We start from the raw sequence: 12,948 nt of genomic DNA on the forward strand, positions 1-12,948 counted from the left end.
GGTCACGGCAAAGCGACGCGCCAGAGGGGCAGAGCATCGCCCCCTGGTGGGCAGAGCATCGCCCCTGGTGGGCATGCCGAGTGGATCCCGGTCGGGCGCATGCGGGAGTCTGTCTGACTGTCTCTCCCCGTTTCCAGCTTCAGAAAAATACAAAAAAAAAAAAAAAAAAAAAAAAAAAAATGGATTCAGAACATTGTGCTAAGCAAAATAGGCCAGACAGAAAAAGTTAAGAACCATGTGAATCTAATCATATGTGGGATATAAAACTGAAAGCAACGAACAAACAGAAAGAAACAAAGACTCAGACACAGACAAGAGTGGGGTGTGGTGGGTACCTGAGAGAAGGGGGATGGAGGAGGACTAGTGATGGGTAAGGAGGGTCTAATACACGGGGATGTAAACCTATATGATCTTAACCAATGCCACCCAATAAATTTTAAAAATAAAATAAAATATACATTTTAAAAAATGGACTCAGAACAATACTGCTAAGCAAAATAGCAGTGCTTCTACCCCTGTGCTTCTACCTCAGTACTTATTTTCTGAGCGATAATCAGCTGCTATGACAGCTTAAGAAGCAATTCCCAGCCCTCCTCTGTGCCTTACAGCTTTGCCAGGTCCGCCACTGACTGTGCTACCCCTCGGCAAACCTACGTTGTCTATGTGCAAACACACTGTTTGAGAAGACTCCTCCCCAGCCTCTGACTCTCAGAAGACAGGCAGGTTTAAAAATAGGACAGTTTCCGTTTTTTTTTTTTTTTCTACCTTTATTACATTTCTGCATTGGATACAAACCACTCTCTTACACCACACAAAACACATCCATTCTTGTGATTTTAAAGTGCATTTCCCCTTTAACTTTGTGTACAAAAATATTTATTTTTTAAAACACGTGGAAATTTCTTGACAAGGCACTTTTAGGCATCGAGCTGAGTCTTCAGTTCTACATTCACACTGAATTCAAAGCGAAACATCATCATCACAGCTGCGTTGCTGGCGTCCTCCCGGGCCCAGCCATCTCGAGGAACTGATAACAAAACTGTAAAAACAGTCATCGCCTTACGGCCTGGGCTGCTGCAATGCTTTCCAACCACAAAGAGGGAAAGCCTCCCAGAGCCACAGCGTCCTCTTCTCGTCCCAGATGTGTCCCCCTTCAGGAAGTGAAGACAGCTGCCAACTCGTCTTCGCAAGACCCTGGAAGGTCCCTTCTTCACCTTTAACTTCTCCACTATTTCAGCGACCGCATCTAAGGGGACAAGTGCATCGGGACCTCCCACAGCAAAGAGCCACGAGGCCTGCTCTGGCAAACCACATCCAGTTGAGGAATTTTAAAAGAGGAAACAATTGAAAAACAACCATGGTTTTCATTCGCTGTGCATTGAGAGTCAGACAACAGGCATTTCTAAAACAGTGAGCAAACAATCACTTTTTGGGCTTATAAACATATATATCACCCATTTACCATCCAAGTGACTACAAGTGATGCTTGTTTTTAAAAAGCAAATAATATGCAAAGATCAAAACCACAGTTCGAAATTTACATCTTTAAAAGGCATAGAGAGAGCAATGTTTGGCCACTGTTAAAATGAAGTATTACTGAAAAAAAAAATAAATTTTATCTTGATCCTGAAATTGTTTCAATTGTTTAATTTCTGGAGAACTATGTGACTCCATTTTTTTTTTAACAGCTCCCCTATAACAAGGATAGTAAAAAAGAAAGAAACCCATTCAAATGCTTCCTCTCTTCCAAGAAACATTGAAAGCTTATTTATCTTTATACAGTCCAGCTTATTTATTGCACCTAATGTGTAAATGCTCCCCGGGGCATTTTAGGGAAGAAATATGAAACAAATGGAGCTACTTCTCCATTCCTGGACCACCGCCACAGTCGCGGGAGGTGGGGCCTCCTGGGCAACTCGGGAAGGACCCCAGCACTGGGGGGCCATTGTCAGCATAACCAAGAGGTGTCTGAGGGCCAAAGCCACAGGTCAGGCTGCAGGAGAGTGTACAGCCTAGAAACCTCCCCCTCTGGGAAGTGTGTAGACCTGTCTGCTGATGGTGAGCTTAGGGAACGAGGAGAGGTTCCGTGAGGCGGTTCCTGAGACCATCCGCTATTCTGGGACAGACCTGAACCGGAGGACAGACTCCGCCCACTCAAGAGGAGCCCGTATTCTTCAGCTGCGGCCACTGCACTGGGTGGAAATGCTGACAGGGAAGTAAGGCAACCGGATTCTGTAGTCAAGAGCAGGGTCTTCGCAAGCAGGTGAGGACTTGCCTGGTGGGGTGCACGTCCCAGGTGTGCTGGCCCAGCTGGGGGAGGGGGTTGGGGGGGGCTTGCAACAGGCGCCGCCAGCAAAAAACACGGGCGAGAGCTGGGAGTGAAGAAGGGCAGGGGGAGGGTTATGGCTGTTTTAAAAGAGATACTTATCACTGAATTACCCTATTTCAAATTTTGACACAAGAATGTCTTAGGATGTCTGTTATTGAAAATCATACAGAAAACACTGGAGGCATTTTCCTTAGGAGCACGGAATGATCTCATTACCTTAATCTGGTAACATGTAAACGACAGTGCACCTTGTACCTTTCCTGAAACAGAAGAGGAGGAAGGAAACTTTTGGAAACAAAATCAATTCATGACCTAATAAAATCCGTTCTGCTTCCATTTAATTCAGATTTCCACCCTTAATAGTCCCGATCACCACATCTGTAACACAAAGTATGCTCTGTGTCCTTAGACACAACGCAGTGTTTCAGCATAAGATAAACATGTGATTTTCTTATAAATTATATTATCAGGGAGTCCCGTAGTGCTACCCACCTGGGAGAGGCATAAAAAAATAAGGCACTAGATTGCAGACTAGTCACAGCCAGTTTTAAGAATAAGAATTACATTGAACACCACTTAATGAGCATTTAAAAAATCAACACATTTTAAAGTTCAAAAGGAAAAAAATAACAAAACACCACGAAACTCTAGGAGCCCAGACGCTCCGTACCTGCCCGCTCTGACCCACACAGAAGCTGGGAGGTCTTTCCTAGTTGGTCTGGACACTCTCTGCATGCAGTCCCGTAGCTGTGCATCCTACTTCCTGCCTCCCTTAGGAAAACCTCGCTTCAGTAAATCAAGCAAAAGGAAAATGAGACGGTTGTTTAATCTCCAAGAACAAACACAAAACAGAAAAAAAAGAAACCAAAAACCCCAACCCTCTACAAATAACACATGTAAAAATATTTTAAATGCCCCCAAGTACAAACCAGTCCTGCCCAAGAAAAGTCACAGGATCTGAGGATCCATCTGACAATGAAAGTCCCAGGAGTCTCACAACAGTATAAACCAACAGATTTTTAATTCTTTAGTCCAATATGGTGAAGAACAATGAATGTCTGCTAGTTCAGAGCTGGCAAACATCTGAGAACTTAGTGAGGTTCACCTCCACCGCCTCTTTCACATACACACCATAAATAAGAACACCCATACCAAAGTCCCTGGGTGCTCGCACAGTGTCCTGGGAATCACAGTAAAATAAAAGTGAACGTTTTTGGAAGGCTTTGCGGATATATCGGATCTGCGAATCCAAATGTCCCGAACATGACATAAAAAAGATGAGTCTCCTAGAGAGATCTAATATCCTCCTGGGAAGAATAAGACACCTGCAAACCAGCTGAGCAAGTTAAAACACCCCTTGTACTTGAGACGTCTGGTGACTCGGGGTGACACTGAGTACTTAGAAAGCTCCCCGAAAGCCAAGCGGGGAAGCTGAACGTGCCTCCCTCACGACGGTCCCACCTGCCATGAGCCAGCCAGCGGCAGCACGGTACCGGAGCCAGTACTGTGGTCACTGGCGTGGTGTTCTCTGCTGGGATACGTACAGGGGTCAGAAAGAGGAAATGCCTGTCTCACAGGCTCGCTCGCCTTTATTATCTTTTCCTGAACATCAGATGAACTGTCAAAGAAAAACACACGAAGACCAAGGAAGAGGAACGCGTCAACGTGGGACAGCAGCCACAGGCAGGAAGGGCCTGGCCGGGCGGAGAGCACCCAAAGACGAACAGCACGGGTCTGGGAGGTGGCTGGTGACGCAGCAACATTCAAGTGACCGGCTGTCCCCAGCAGCTCCTCCACGCAGCCTGGGCACTGTCCAAGTCGCATCGTTACTCAGCCACCACCCTCTGGCCTCGCCAGACACTGCCTGCAGGCCTGGTTCCTGTCCAGACCCTCCTGGCACCATCCTGCCCAGGCCCTGTGGCCACCAAGGGTGCCAACAGGCCAGCACACCACAGCCGCGCTGAATGTGAAACCAGTGCTGTGATCTAAGCTGGGCTGGACTTGCTGGTTGAAGAAAAAAATTCTTTTCAAAAATGAGCCTAATGGCAGTTCAGCTGTTGGGCTGGCTTCCATCTCCATCCCACGGTGGCCGCAGGGAGGCTCGTCCGCACCCGCCGCCGTGCTCCGCCACGCGCAGCCACTAATAGTAGGGCCCCAGCTTTTCGTACCCTAGGTAACTAGGCCACTCCGGAAACAGACCATAGGAACACCGAGGGCTTCCAAACTGGTCAAAGGATATTCCAAAATCTGGCCCATTCTGCAACTCGGCTGTTCCCTGAGCGGATTTTAATTCTGCCCGGGTGACCCGATAGTTTTTGCCTTTGTTGCTGTCCCAGTATGTCTGCCCGTTGCACTCATAACACACTGCGAACTCGATTCTTTCGTAAGACTGGATTTTCTCAGGTAAGCGAATGTCAAAGGAGAACGTGTCCCTGTCTGAACTAGAGTATGTGTCCTTCACATACCAACAGGGGAAGTCTGTGAAGCTTTTCCAAGTGTCAAATGTCATCCTTATTTTCACCATCTTCTCAAAAGCGAGGTTCTGCACCTTCACGGTGCCTGCGATGGCTTTGTCCTTCAGCACACAGTTCTCCAGGCAGACGTGGTCGGTCTGAAGCCGGTTTCTGAAGTCTAAGTAATCGGCAGAGGGCTGAGAAAAGTCCAGAACAAAGCTCTCGCTCTCTGCTGTCGTCAAACTCACAATGTTGTCTAGGAGCTCAGTGATGTTAAACGGAATATCTAACGGGTCATCAAATTCTGAGAACACTTTGACCATTGTCAGGGCCAGCCCCTGGTTGTCGGCAAAGGACACTCTCTTTTTTACCTTTTTCTCCTGGACGGATGGGGCCACCACTCCGCTGCCTTTATTCTTGCTGCTCAGCTGAATGCATGGCCTCAGAGGTTTGCTTGGCTTGGGTGAGATCTTGAAGGCGAAACTCTCTCTGCGCAAGGAAGGGGCCATGCAGCTGTATCTGCACTCAATGTCCACGGCCATCATTGGCTTAGATGAACAAGCTAGAACCCTGACAAAAGGGGACAAGAAACAGCAATGAGATCAGACGGACATTGCTTTCTTCATCTCTGTCCACAGGCCACAGCTCAGGACTAACGCAAGTGTGGTCTGGGAGGACCTTGGTTTCAAGGGAGACTGAGTGTAAAGTGGGGTGGGGTAGGGGGAAGAGGTCCAAAGTTAAAACAAACAAGAAGTACGGAACCACTGGCTTTAACACCAAGTTCATAGGCTTTTCTGTCCTGATATCTTAGGGCCTTCAGTATGCTCACATACCGTGGGGATTAATAAAACAGCACGCTGTTGGCAGAGCTTGCCAAGCTTACCTGACTGGGGACCCTTTTTTGTGGAACTGCATGCAGTACACATGTTCTGGGGAACATACTTCGGTAAATACTGCTTTAATCAAAAAGTTAATTCATCTCATAAGTATTGTGCGATGTTTGCTGCATATGCGTGGGACACGGGGCTTCAGTGGTGAAGACAGACGCACATCTGCTGTTATTAAATGTGCAGGAGACGTTCATATTCTACCCTACCACTATGCCTCTCTTTTAAAACATCCAGCAAATTAGTAGTTTTTAAACCTTTCATATAGGCAAATATTTGTTTTTTTCCTGTGGTGAAAATAGCCTCTATAAGAATAAATAGCAAACGAAATCATTCTACACACTAGGTTAAATCGGGCTCTTAAAATACTTTTTCTTAAGTGAAAAAAATTAAAACCAAAAGATTAAAGACAAACTGGGGAAACATTTTACAAAAACCATAACAAAGAGCTAATATTTAATATATAAAGAGTCTGACAAAGCAATAACAAAGTCAAATATTTCACATAGAAAAATGAGTAGAGCATGAACAAAAAAATTCATGAAAGAAATTTAGAAGTGACTCATAAATATGCAAAAATGTCCAATCTTGTAAGTAATAATAAGAAATTTAGATTAGAAAATAATACCTATTTTTACCTATAAAGTTAGGTAAGAATTTTAAAAGGTAATACAAATACCTGTATTAATCCAAATCACTACAACTTTTCTAACTGCTCATATTATATTGGGTTCTATTATTGCATGCAGGTGTTCATTTTAAGAAAAGAATTAAAAGTGCATGGAGGTTGATGTACTAGAATGTTCCATGCAACATTATGGGGGGAAGGATGAGAAAATAATCTAAATGGTATCTGGTTAAAATCAAGTGTACCACATCCATGTGCTGAAATGTTATATCATTATCCAAACCATTATTTGGAGAAAGATTTAAATGACATGAAAACAAAAACTGGTAATATAAAAAATAGAGAGGAGAAAACTACATGGAAGCCAGATTTGTGGGCAGAAATATTAGGAATATGATATACATGCACAGGAAGAGGACTAGAGATACGCTTAAAACTGTCAGAATATCCAACTGATGGGGTATCAGGAAATTTCTGTTTTTCTACTTATATTTTCTAAAATAATATCGCTTCCATAATCAGAAAAAAAGTGAATCTAAATAAACAAAAAAAACCCCCTCAAATATTTCAAGATTTGCCAAAAATACATCCAACTTTGACTGTCTCGCTAAAGCTGGGCAATTTTTATCATTCTAATTAGTACAGAGAATTTATGTTCTGATTTGACAGGTATAATGGGCTAATTAAGAAGTCAGGGATGAAACCAGGCTTCAAATCTCTAGTCTGAAAGCCACAGAACACAGGAACCAGATTATTTCAAAGGCTGTGTTGGGGCGCTCGCCCCCAGGCCTCCCCTGTTCCCACGCATCTCCCCCACTATGGCAGAGGCTGTGTTGGGGTGCTCACCCCCAGGCCTCCCCTGTTCCCACGTATCTCCCCCACTATGGCAGAGGCTGTGTTGGGGTGCTTGCCCCCAGGCTCCCCTAGTCCCACGTATCTCTCCACTATGGCAAAGGCTGTGTTGGGGTGCTCGCCCCCAGGCCTCCCCTGTTCCCACGTATCTCCCCCACTATGGCAGAGGCTGTGTTGGGGTGCTCGCCCCTAGGCCTCTCCTGTTCCCACGTATCTCCCCCACTATGGCAGAGGCTGTGTTGAGGTGCTCGCTCCCAGGCCTCTCCTGTTCCCACGTATCTCCCCCACTATGGCAGAGGCTGTGTTGGGGTGCTCGCCCCCAGGCTCTCCTAGTCCCACGTATCTCCCCCACTATGGCAGAGGCTGTGTTGGGGCGCTCGCCCCCAGGCCTCCCCTAGTCCCACGTATCTCCCCCACTATGGCAGAGGCTGTGTTGGGGTGCTCACCCTCAGGCCTCCCCTAGTCCCACGTATCTCCCCCACTATGGCAGAGGCTGTGTTGGGGTGCTCGCCCCCAGGCTCCCCTGTTCCCACGTATCTCCCCCACTATGGCAGAGGCTGTGTTGGGGTGCTCGCCCCCAGGCTCCCCTAGTCCCACGTATCTCCCCCACTATGGCAAAGGCTGTGTTGGGGTGCTCGCCCCCAGGCCTCCCCTGTTCCCACGTATCTCCCCCACTATGGCAAAGGCTGTGTTGGGGTGCTTGCTCCCAGGCTCCCCTGTTCCCACGTATCTCCCCCACTATGGCAGAGGCTGTGTTGGGGTGCTCGCCCCCAGGCTCCCCTGTTCCCACGTATCTCCCCCACTATGGCAGAGGCTGTGTTGGGGTGCTCACCCCCAGGCCTCCCCTAGTCCCACCCTATGGTGGGGAGGCAGGGTGATGGAGGTCAATAAGGAGAAGTGACAGTGACCTTTGCCCAAAATGTTGCTCATCTTTGGACAGTCCAATTTGGTTCATTCCAATAAATAATATCTCATTTTCACCTTATGATTTGGATTAACTAAAGATAGTAAAAAAAAAAAAATGAGAAAAGACAAAAATACATTGGGTTTGACTCTATTTTCCAAAAGAATTACAGCACTTCTCCAGGATGCAGGAATCATTTAACGATGACCAAATGAGGAGACACACACAATCAGAGACAAATAAAACAATAATTTTTAGCCATAATGTAGTTACTTAAACATTCATTTTAAGGAGTATTTGTCTTACTGTTTCCTCTCTAACGAAGTAAAACACATAAAAACTATAGGGGCAATTTGTTTTCTATTATCTGTTTTTATACCCCTGCAATTGTTCTGGAAAGGAGTTCTAACTGAAATGGGCAAGATAGCTTTTAAGAGTGTTGATCAATGGGTTCAACGTGAAAAAAAAAAAACAACAACCCTAAACTTACAAAGTACTTAAATTTTAGTTTTCCCATTGCAAACTTTTGTTAGAATGTACTGGAATTACATCTTCAGCTCCTACTTCAAGAGAGTTAGTTTTTGTTTGTTTGTTTTTCATTAAATACAAATGAGAAATGGAACAAGGAGCAAAGCCTTGCGTCCCAGCCCCTCCCACTCTGCCCCCACCCCCAACTGCAGTGTGAGCTGAGGGAGGAGGGGTGCCTCCCGCCACCGCGGTTTCCTCCCTGCCTGAGTCAGCACAAGGTCAGCTGCGAGTTCTCCCTGCCCGGCCAACTAGCTTGCAGACCAACCTCATACGTGCTTTCCTGCACGACCTGAAAACAGCTCATTAGAAAAAGGTTGGGAAACTCTCAAGATAGTGTGAAAACAGAATTCTACAATAAGGGAATCAGTTAGAGAGTAAAGACACGGGCCTCACTTGCGATGGTGCAGTGGATAAAGCTTCAACCCGCAATGCTGAGGTCACCCGCTCAAAACCCTGAGCTTGCCAGTCAAGGCACATACTAGAAGCAACTACGACAAGTTGATGCTTCCCGCTCCTCTCCCCACAACTATCTCTTTCTCTCCTCTCTCTAAAAAAACAGTAAATATATAAAATCTAAAAATGGGAGTGAAGTCTTGGTGAAGTTCAACTACTTGTACCCAGCAGTGTGGATGTGTGTGAGGTCCCTTTAACCACCAAGCGGTAAGAACAAGTAGGGCTGCAGATGGGGAGGGGAGCTTCCAGTCAGAGCCAGAGCTGATTGAACAATTCCACTGGCACTTTCTAGAGCCTGATCGGTTTTGCAACATTCTTCCACGAAAGGCAAAAGTAAGGTTAATCACCTGTCGGCCCGGGGGTTACTGCCCCTAGGGCATTGCACAAGCAGCCCCTGCCCAGTCCCCTTCCCTCTCTCAGTGGCACCGTAACTGGACATTAACCCCTGGGACCTCAATCTAAGATATGACCTGGCTGTCAGCTACTGTGCCTATCCTCACATATAGATTCCCGTTTTTATAAACTGGAACATTCTCCAAGAATTTGTCACCCACGTGCCAACTTGGTGTAGGCCTTCCTGATCCTCTGCTCAGGAATTCCCCAATGGGCTGTGACGGGGATGACCATTACCCAGAAGTAATCTTAGCAACAGAGACATGCAAGGTAATAGATTCCTAAGTCCCCGAAAGGAAGGCACCTAGACGGCATTTTTATCTTCAAATGGCATGAGAATGATCGGTTCCAATGGAGGATGCACACAGCTGCACCTCGGGACCCTTCTCCTGACGGACCCTCCAGTGGCTCCAGCCTTTTCCCTCACCCAGACCAGGGAATATGGGTCACCAGGCCTGGCCAAGGGAAAAACAGACCAAGAAGACACACATTTGACCTAGCAGAGCATGACATAGGACCTGGACGACAGTTTGTTGCAGGACAGAATCATGACAGCATGAGTAGCTGTTACTAAGATCAGTATGGATGCTCAAAAAGTTGGCTTCCAGATGCCCCAGATCAGTGTGGCCCCATGAGAGACAGGCAGATTTCAGTGTTCCTGGTCAGAAGGGGGCAAGCCCTAACACTCCATGAAAACATAGAGAACGTGGATCACCTTGTATAAAAGTTTCCCCTGTTCCACTAATGTCAAATAACACACCAAGACAGCTGGCTAGGGCTAGACATCATGGTGATTTTTCTTGTGAGATCGGCTTGTACAGAAAATAACCCCACAATCTTCCTAGTGTCAGGCAGCTGATCTACTGACTTTCTGGCTGTGCCTTTTATAGGAAATAATTTTTTTTTCGTGGTATTGCGGTCAAGACTTTTTTCCTCCTTCATTCTCTTGTACTTTGATACACAAAGACAGAAAAATACAATGCACCAGTATCCCCCTTCCCCCCAAATACCTCTAGGAACACCAAAATTCCAGTAGGTAAGTAGTCACAACAGGTTATAATTTTTCAAAGACATAACCATCTATTCTTTCAGCATTCCTTAATTCCCTCCCAAAAGGTAAGACTGCACAGACATCTTTCTCTTCGCGTTCTGACCATGGGGCCCTTATTCACAGCCTTAAAAGACACTTCTGTTCCTCTGACCTGTCACTATCATCCAAAGCATCTTTGAGATAAGTATCTATGGATGAGGCTGCAAATTACAGAAAAGAAATAAGTGAAAATGACATAGTCCTTGCCATCTAAAAAGGTCCCACGGGAAACCCAGAGTACTGGCCTGGGCATTGCCTCCACCTAGCTGTGCCACTTGCTGCAATCACTGAACCTCTCTGGGCCCCAGCTTTCTCCTCTGAGGTCCCTTCTGGCTTTGACATTCATGCTTGCTAACAATGACTGATGGTTCTTCTCTTCCCACTAACTTTCCCTAAATACCCCAACTTTACTTTTGTGGTAAGGCCTCCAGCTGGCTCCTGGACAACTTTGCCAAATGAACCATTTCCTTTCTCCTCTGCACCCCAGCTCAAAACCCTAAATGCTCTCTTCTCCTGGACCCCAGGTCTCCCAGGGAGTCCTGGCCACACAAACCACAGGCTCCCACACCTTCTAGCAACTCTCCATGTTCCCTTCAACGTTCTCCTCTTCTGCAGAAAACAGTACCATGCCTGGCCCAAAATCTTTTAGTATGTCTCTCTGGGTCCTCTCTCCCCTCTTTTGCAGCGATCTCCTGCTACACCCCTTTTTCTCTGTTCAAAAGAATGGAGTGTCTAGTTTGGAATATCCCACAGGTCACTCTGACTCGGATTCTTCTCTGACCAACACCCAACCCCTCTAGTATCCTCCTGCGCCTGGTCACCCACCTTTGGGGGCGCGGGACAACCCCTTTCCCTGCTCACTCTCTGCTTCATCGGAGAGCCCAGAGAGGTGGCAGGGGAGGCCACCGCCACCGGACTATGCTCGGTTCCGGAGGGGGAGGAGCCCAAGTTATTACACGAGGGCGGGGCGGCGGGGTAATGCCGGCCCGAGCCGCGCCGCGCGAGCGTCCCCACGCGGTCATCTCGCCCCTGCCGGCAGTGAACAGCCCCAGCCTGGAGACCCGGGGACCTGTAGCCAGGAGTGACCCGGCTCCTGGAGGCCGCCGCGGCGCTCTATGTCCCATCTCCCTCAGCGGCCTGAGCAACTACCAAGTGTGTTTTCTTAAGTTTTACGAGGAGCTCCAGAGAGAGAAGAATCGACTTTTCCTTGCACTCCAGACCCCACCGCCCAACGCCGGAGACACTCCCCGGGGACAATAGAGGGCAAGAGTTTCTTAAGTTCTGGCCCCAGCTCCAGCCTCACGGGGACAGAGCCTCGGTGGAATACGTGGGTCTAGCCAGGTTCCATCCCATCTCCCGTCCTTGGAATTGCACGCTCCACGTGGAAGCAGCAGCTTCCCGGAGCCCGTCTAGTGTTCCACCCCGGAGTGTAACTACAATTTGGACGGAGGGAGAGCAGATGGCAGGAACCAAGGGTGGTCTCCACTGCGTGCCCCTCGCCGCCGCGTCCGCGACTCTGCGTTCAGACTCCAGGGCGTGGGGAGGACGTACCTGGTACAGCTCATAAGCCCCGAGGTGCAGAGGCGCCAGCCCGCGGACACATCTGTGCCAGAGTAGCTGTGACAGCCGGTGCGACAGCAGGAGAGGGGACCGAGACTCAGGTCCGCGCCCTCCGCGGGCAGCTGCATCCGTCCATACGCAAGAAGCCCTCTCGCCTCTTCCCTGCGGTCCGCCACCCGGACCTCAGGCTCCCGCAACCGCGCTGCTCTCAACTTTTCGAGTACCTCTCGGTTCTCAGGATGCCATACCAGACCCTTTGACGTGAACGCCCCCCGCAACCAATGGGCGTGCCCGGGACCGAGCGGTGACCAATTGCCGTGGAGCTGCTCTCCTGGAGAACACCGCTCCGCCACGTGATCAGCTGAGCGCAGGCCAGGAAAGGGCTGCGATCCAAGGGGTTGCGGAGGGCGGTGGGTCACTATTTCATCAGAAGCTCGGGGACAGGCGCCAGGGGCAGAGGCACTTTCCTGCAGAAGCGCATCCCATTACAGAGAGAGGCCTGGCATGAATGGCTTGGGAAGTTCCCTCTTCTAGGCAAGTCCTAGTGGGGCAAGCCTTCCTACGCTGTTCCGTTGGCCCCGCCTTCATTTACGCTTTAGTCTGGGGGTCCACGGGTGACCATGACTTCCCCTACCACCTGTGGAGCCCGGAGAAGCCCTGAGGAAATACTCGTGTTTTCCTCTGATTTAGTTGGAATAGTTATTCCCAGCTCTCAAGGTAGTATCCAAACAGTTACTGAACACGTACTTGCTTTGTGCCCGTGTCCTGGTCCAGGTATTACTGGGAAAAGAGTACAGTAAATTTCTTTTGATAAGGTTGTTATTGGAGCAAAAGACCAAACCTATCTCATAGAGTGCTGTATGTATATAGT

At 48.1% G+C, this 12,948-nt stretch overlaps 1 protein-coding gene across 2 annotated transcripts; it reads right to left on the reverse strand.

Annotated features, from left to right (window-relative positions):
* Positions 1–729: 729 nt before the first annotated feature.
* PPP1R3B (protein phosphatase 1 regulatory subunit 3B) lies at positions 730–12,334 on the reverse strand. 2 transcript variants are annotated; one of them, XM_066235334.1, is made up of 2 exons: positions 11,343–11,429; positions 730–5,352 (listed from the first exon to the last, which is right to left on the reverse strand). In XM_066235334.1, exon 2 carries the CDS (start codon positions 5,325–5,327, stop codon positions 4,470–4,472), a length of 858 nt encoding a protein of 285 aa, XP_066091431.1. In that variant the 5' UTR covers positions 5,328–5,352; positions 11,343–11,429; the 3' UTR covers positions 730–4,469. The 2 variants fall into 2 exon arrangements, with proteins under 2 accessions (XP_066091431.1, XP_066091430.1); XM_066235333.1 differs by lacking the exon at positions 11,343–11,429 and adding an exon at positions 12,069–12,334 and having other exon boundaries at positions 731–5,352.
* Between the last annotated feature and the right edge of the window lie 614 nt (positions 12,335–12,948).

Source organism: Saccopteryx bilineata, chromosome 6 (genome assembly GCF_036850765.1).
Source record: "Saccopteryx bilineata isolate mSacBil1 chromosome 6, mSacBil1_pri_phased_curated, whole genome shotgun sequence".
NCBI classification, from domain to species: Eukaryota; Metazoa; Chordata; class Mammalia; order Chiroptera; family Emballonuridae; genus Saccopteryx; species Saccopteryx bilineata.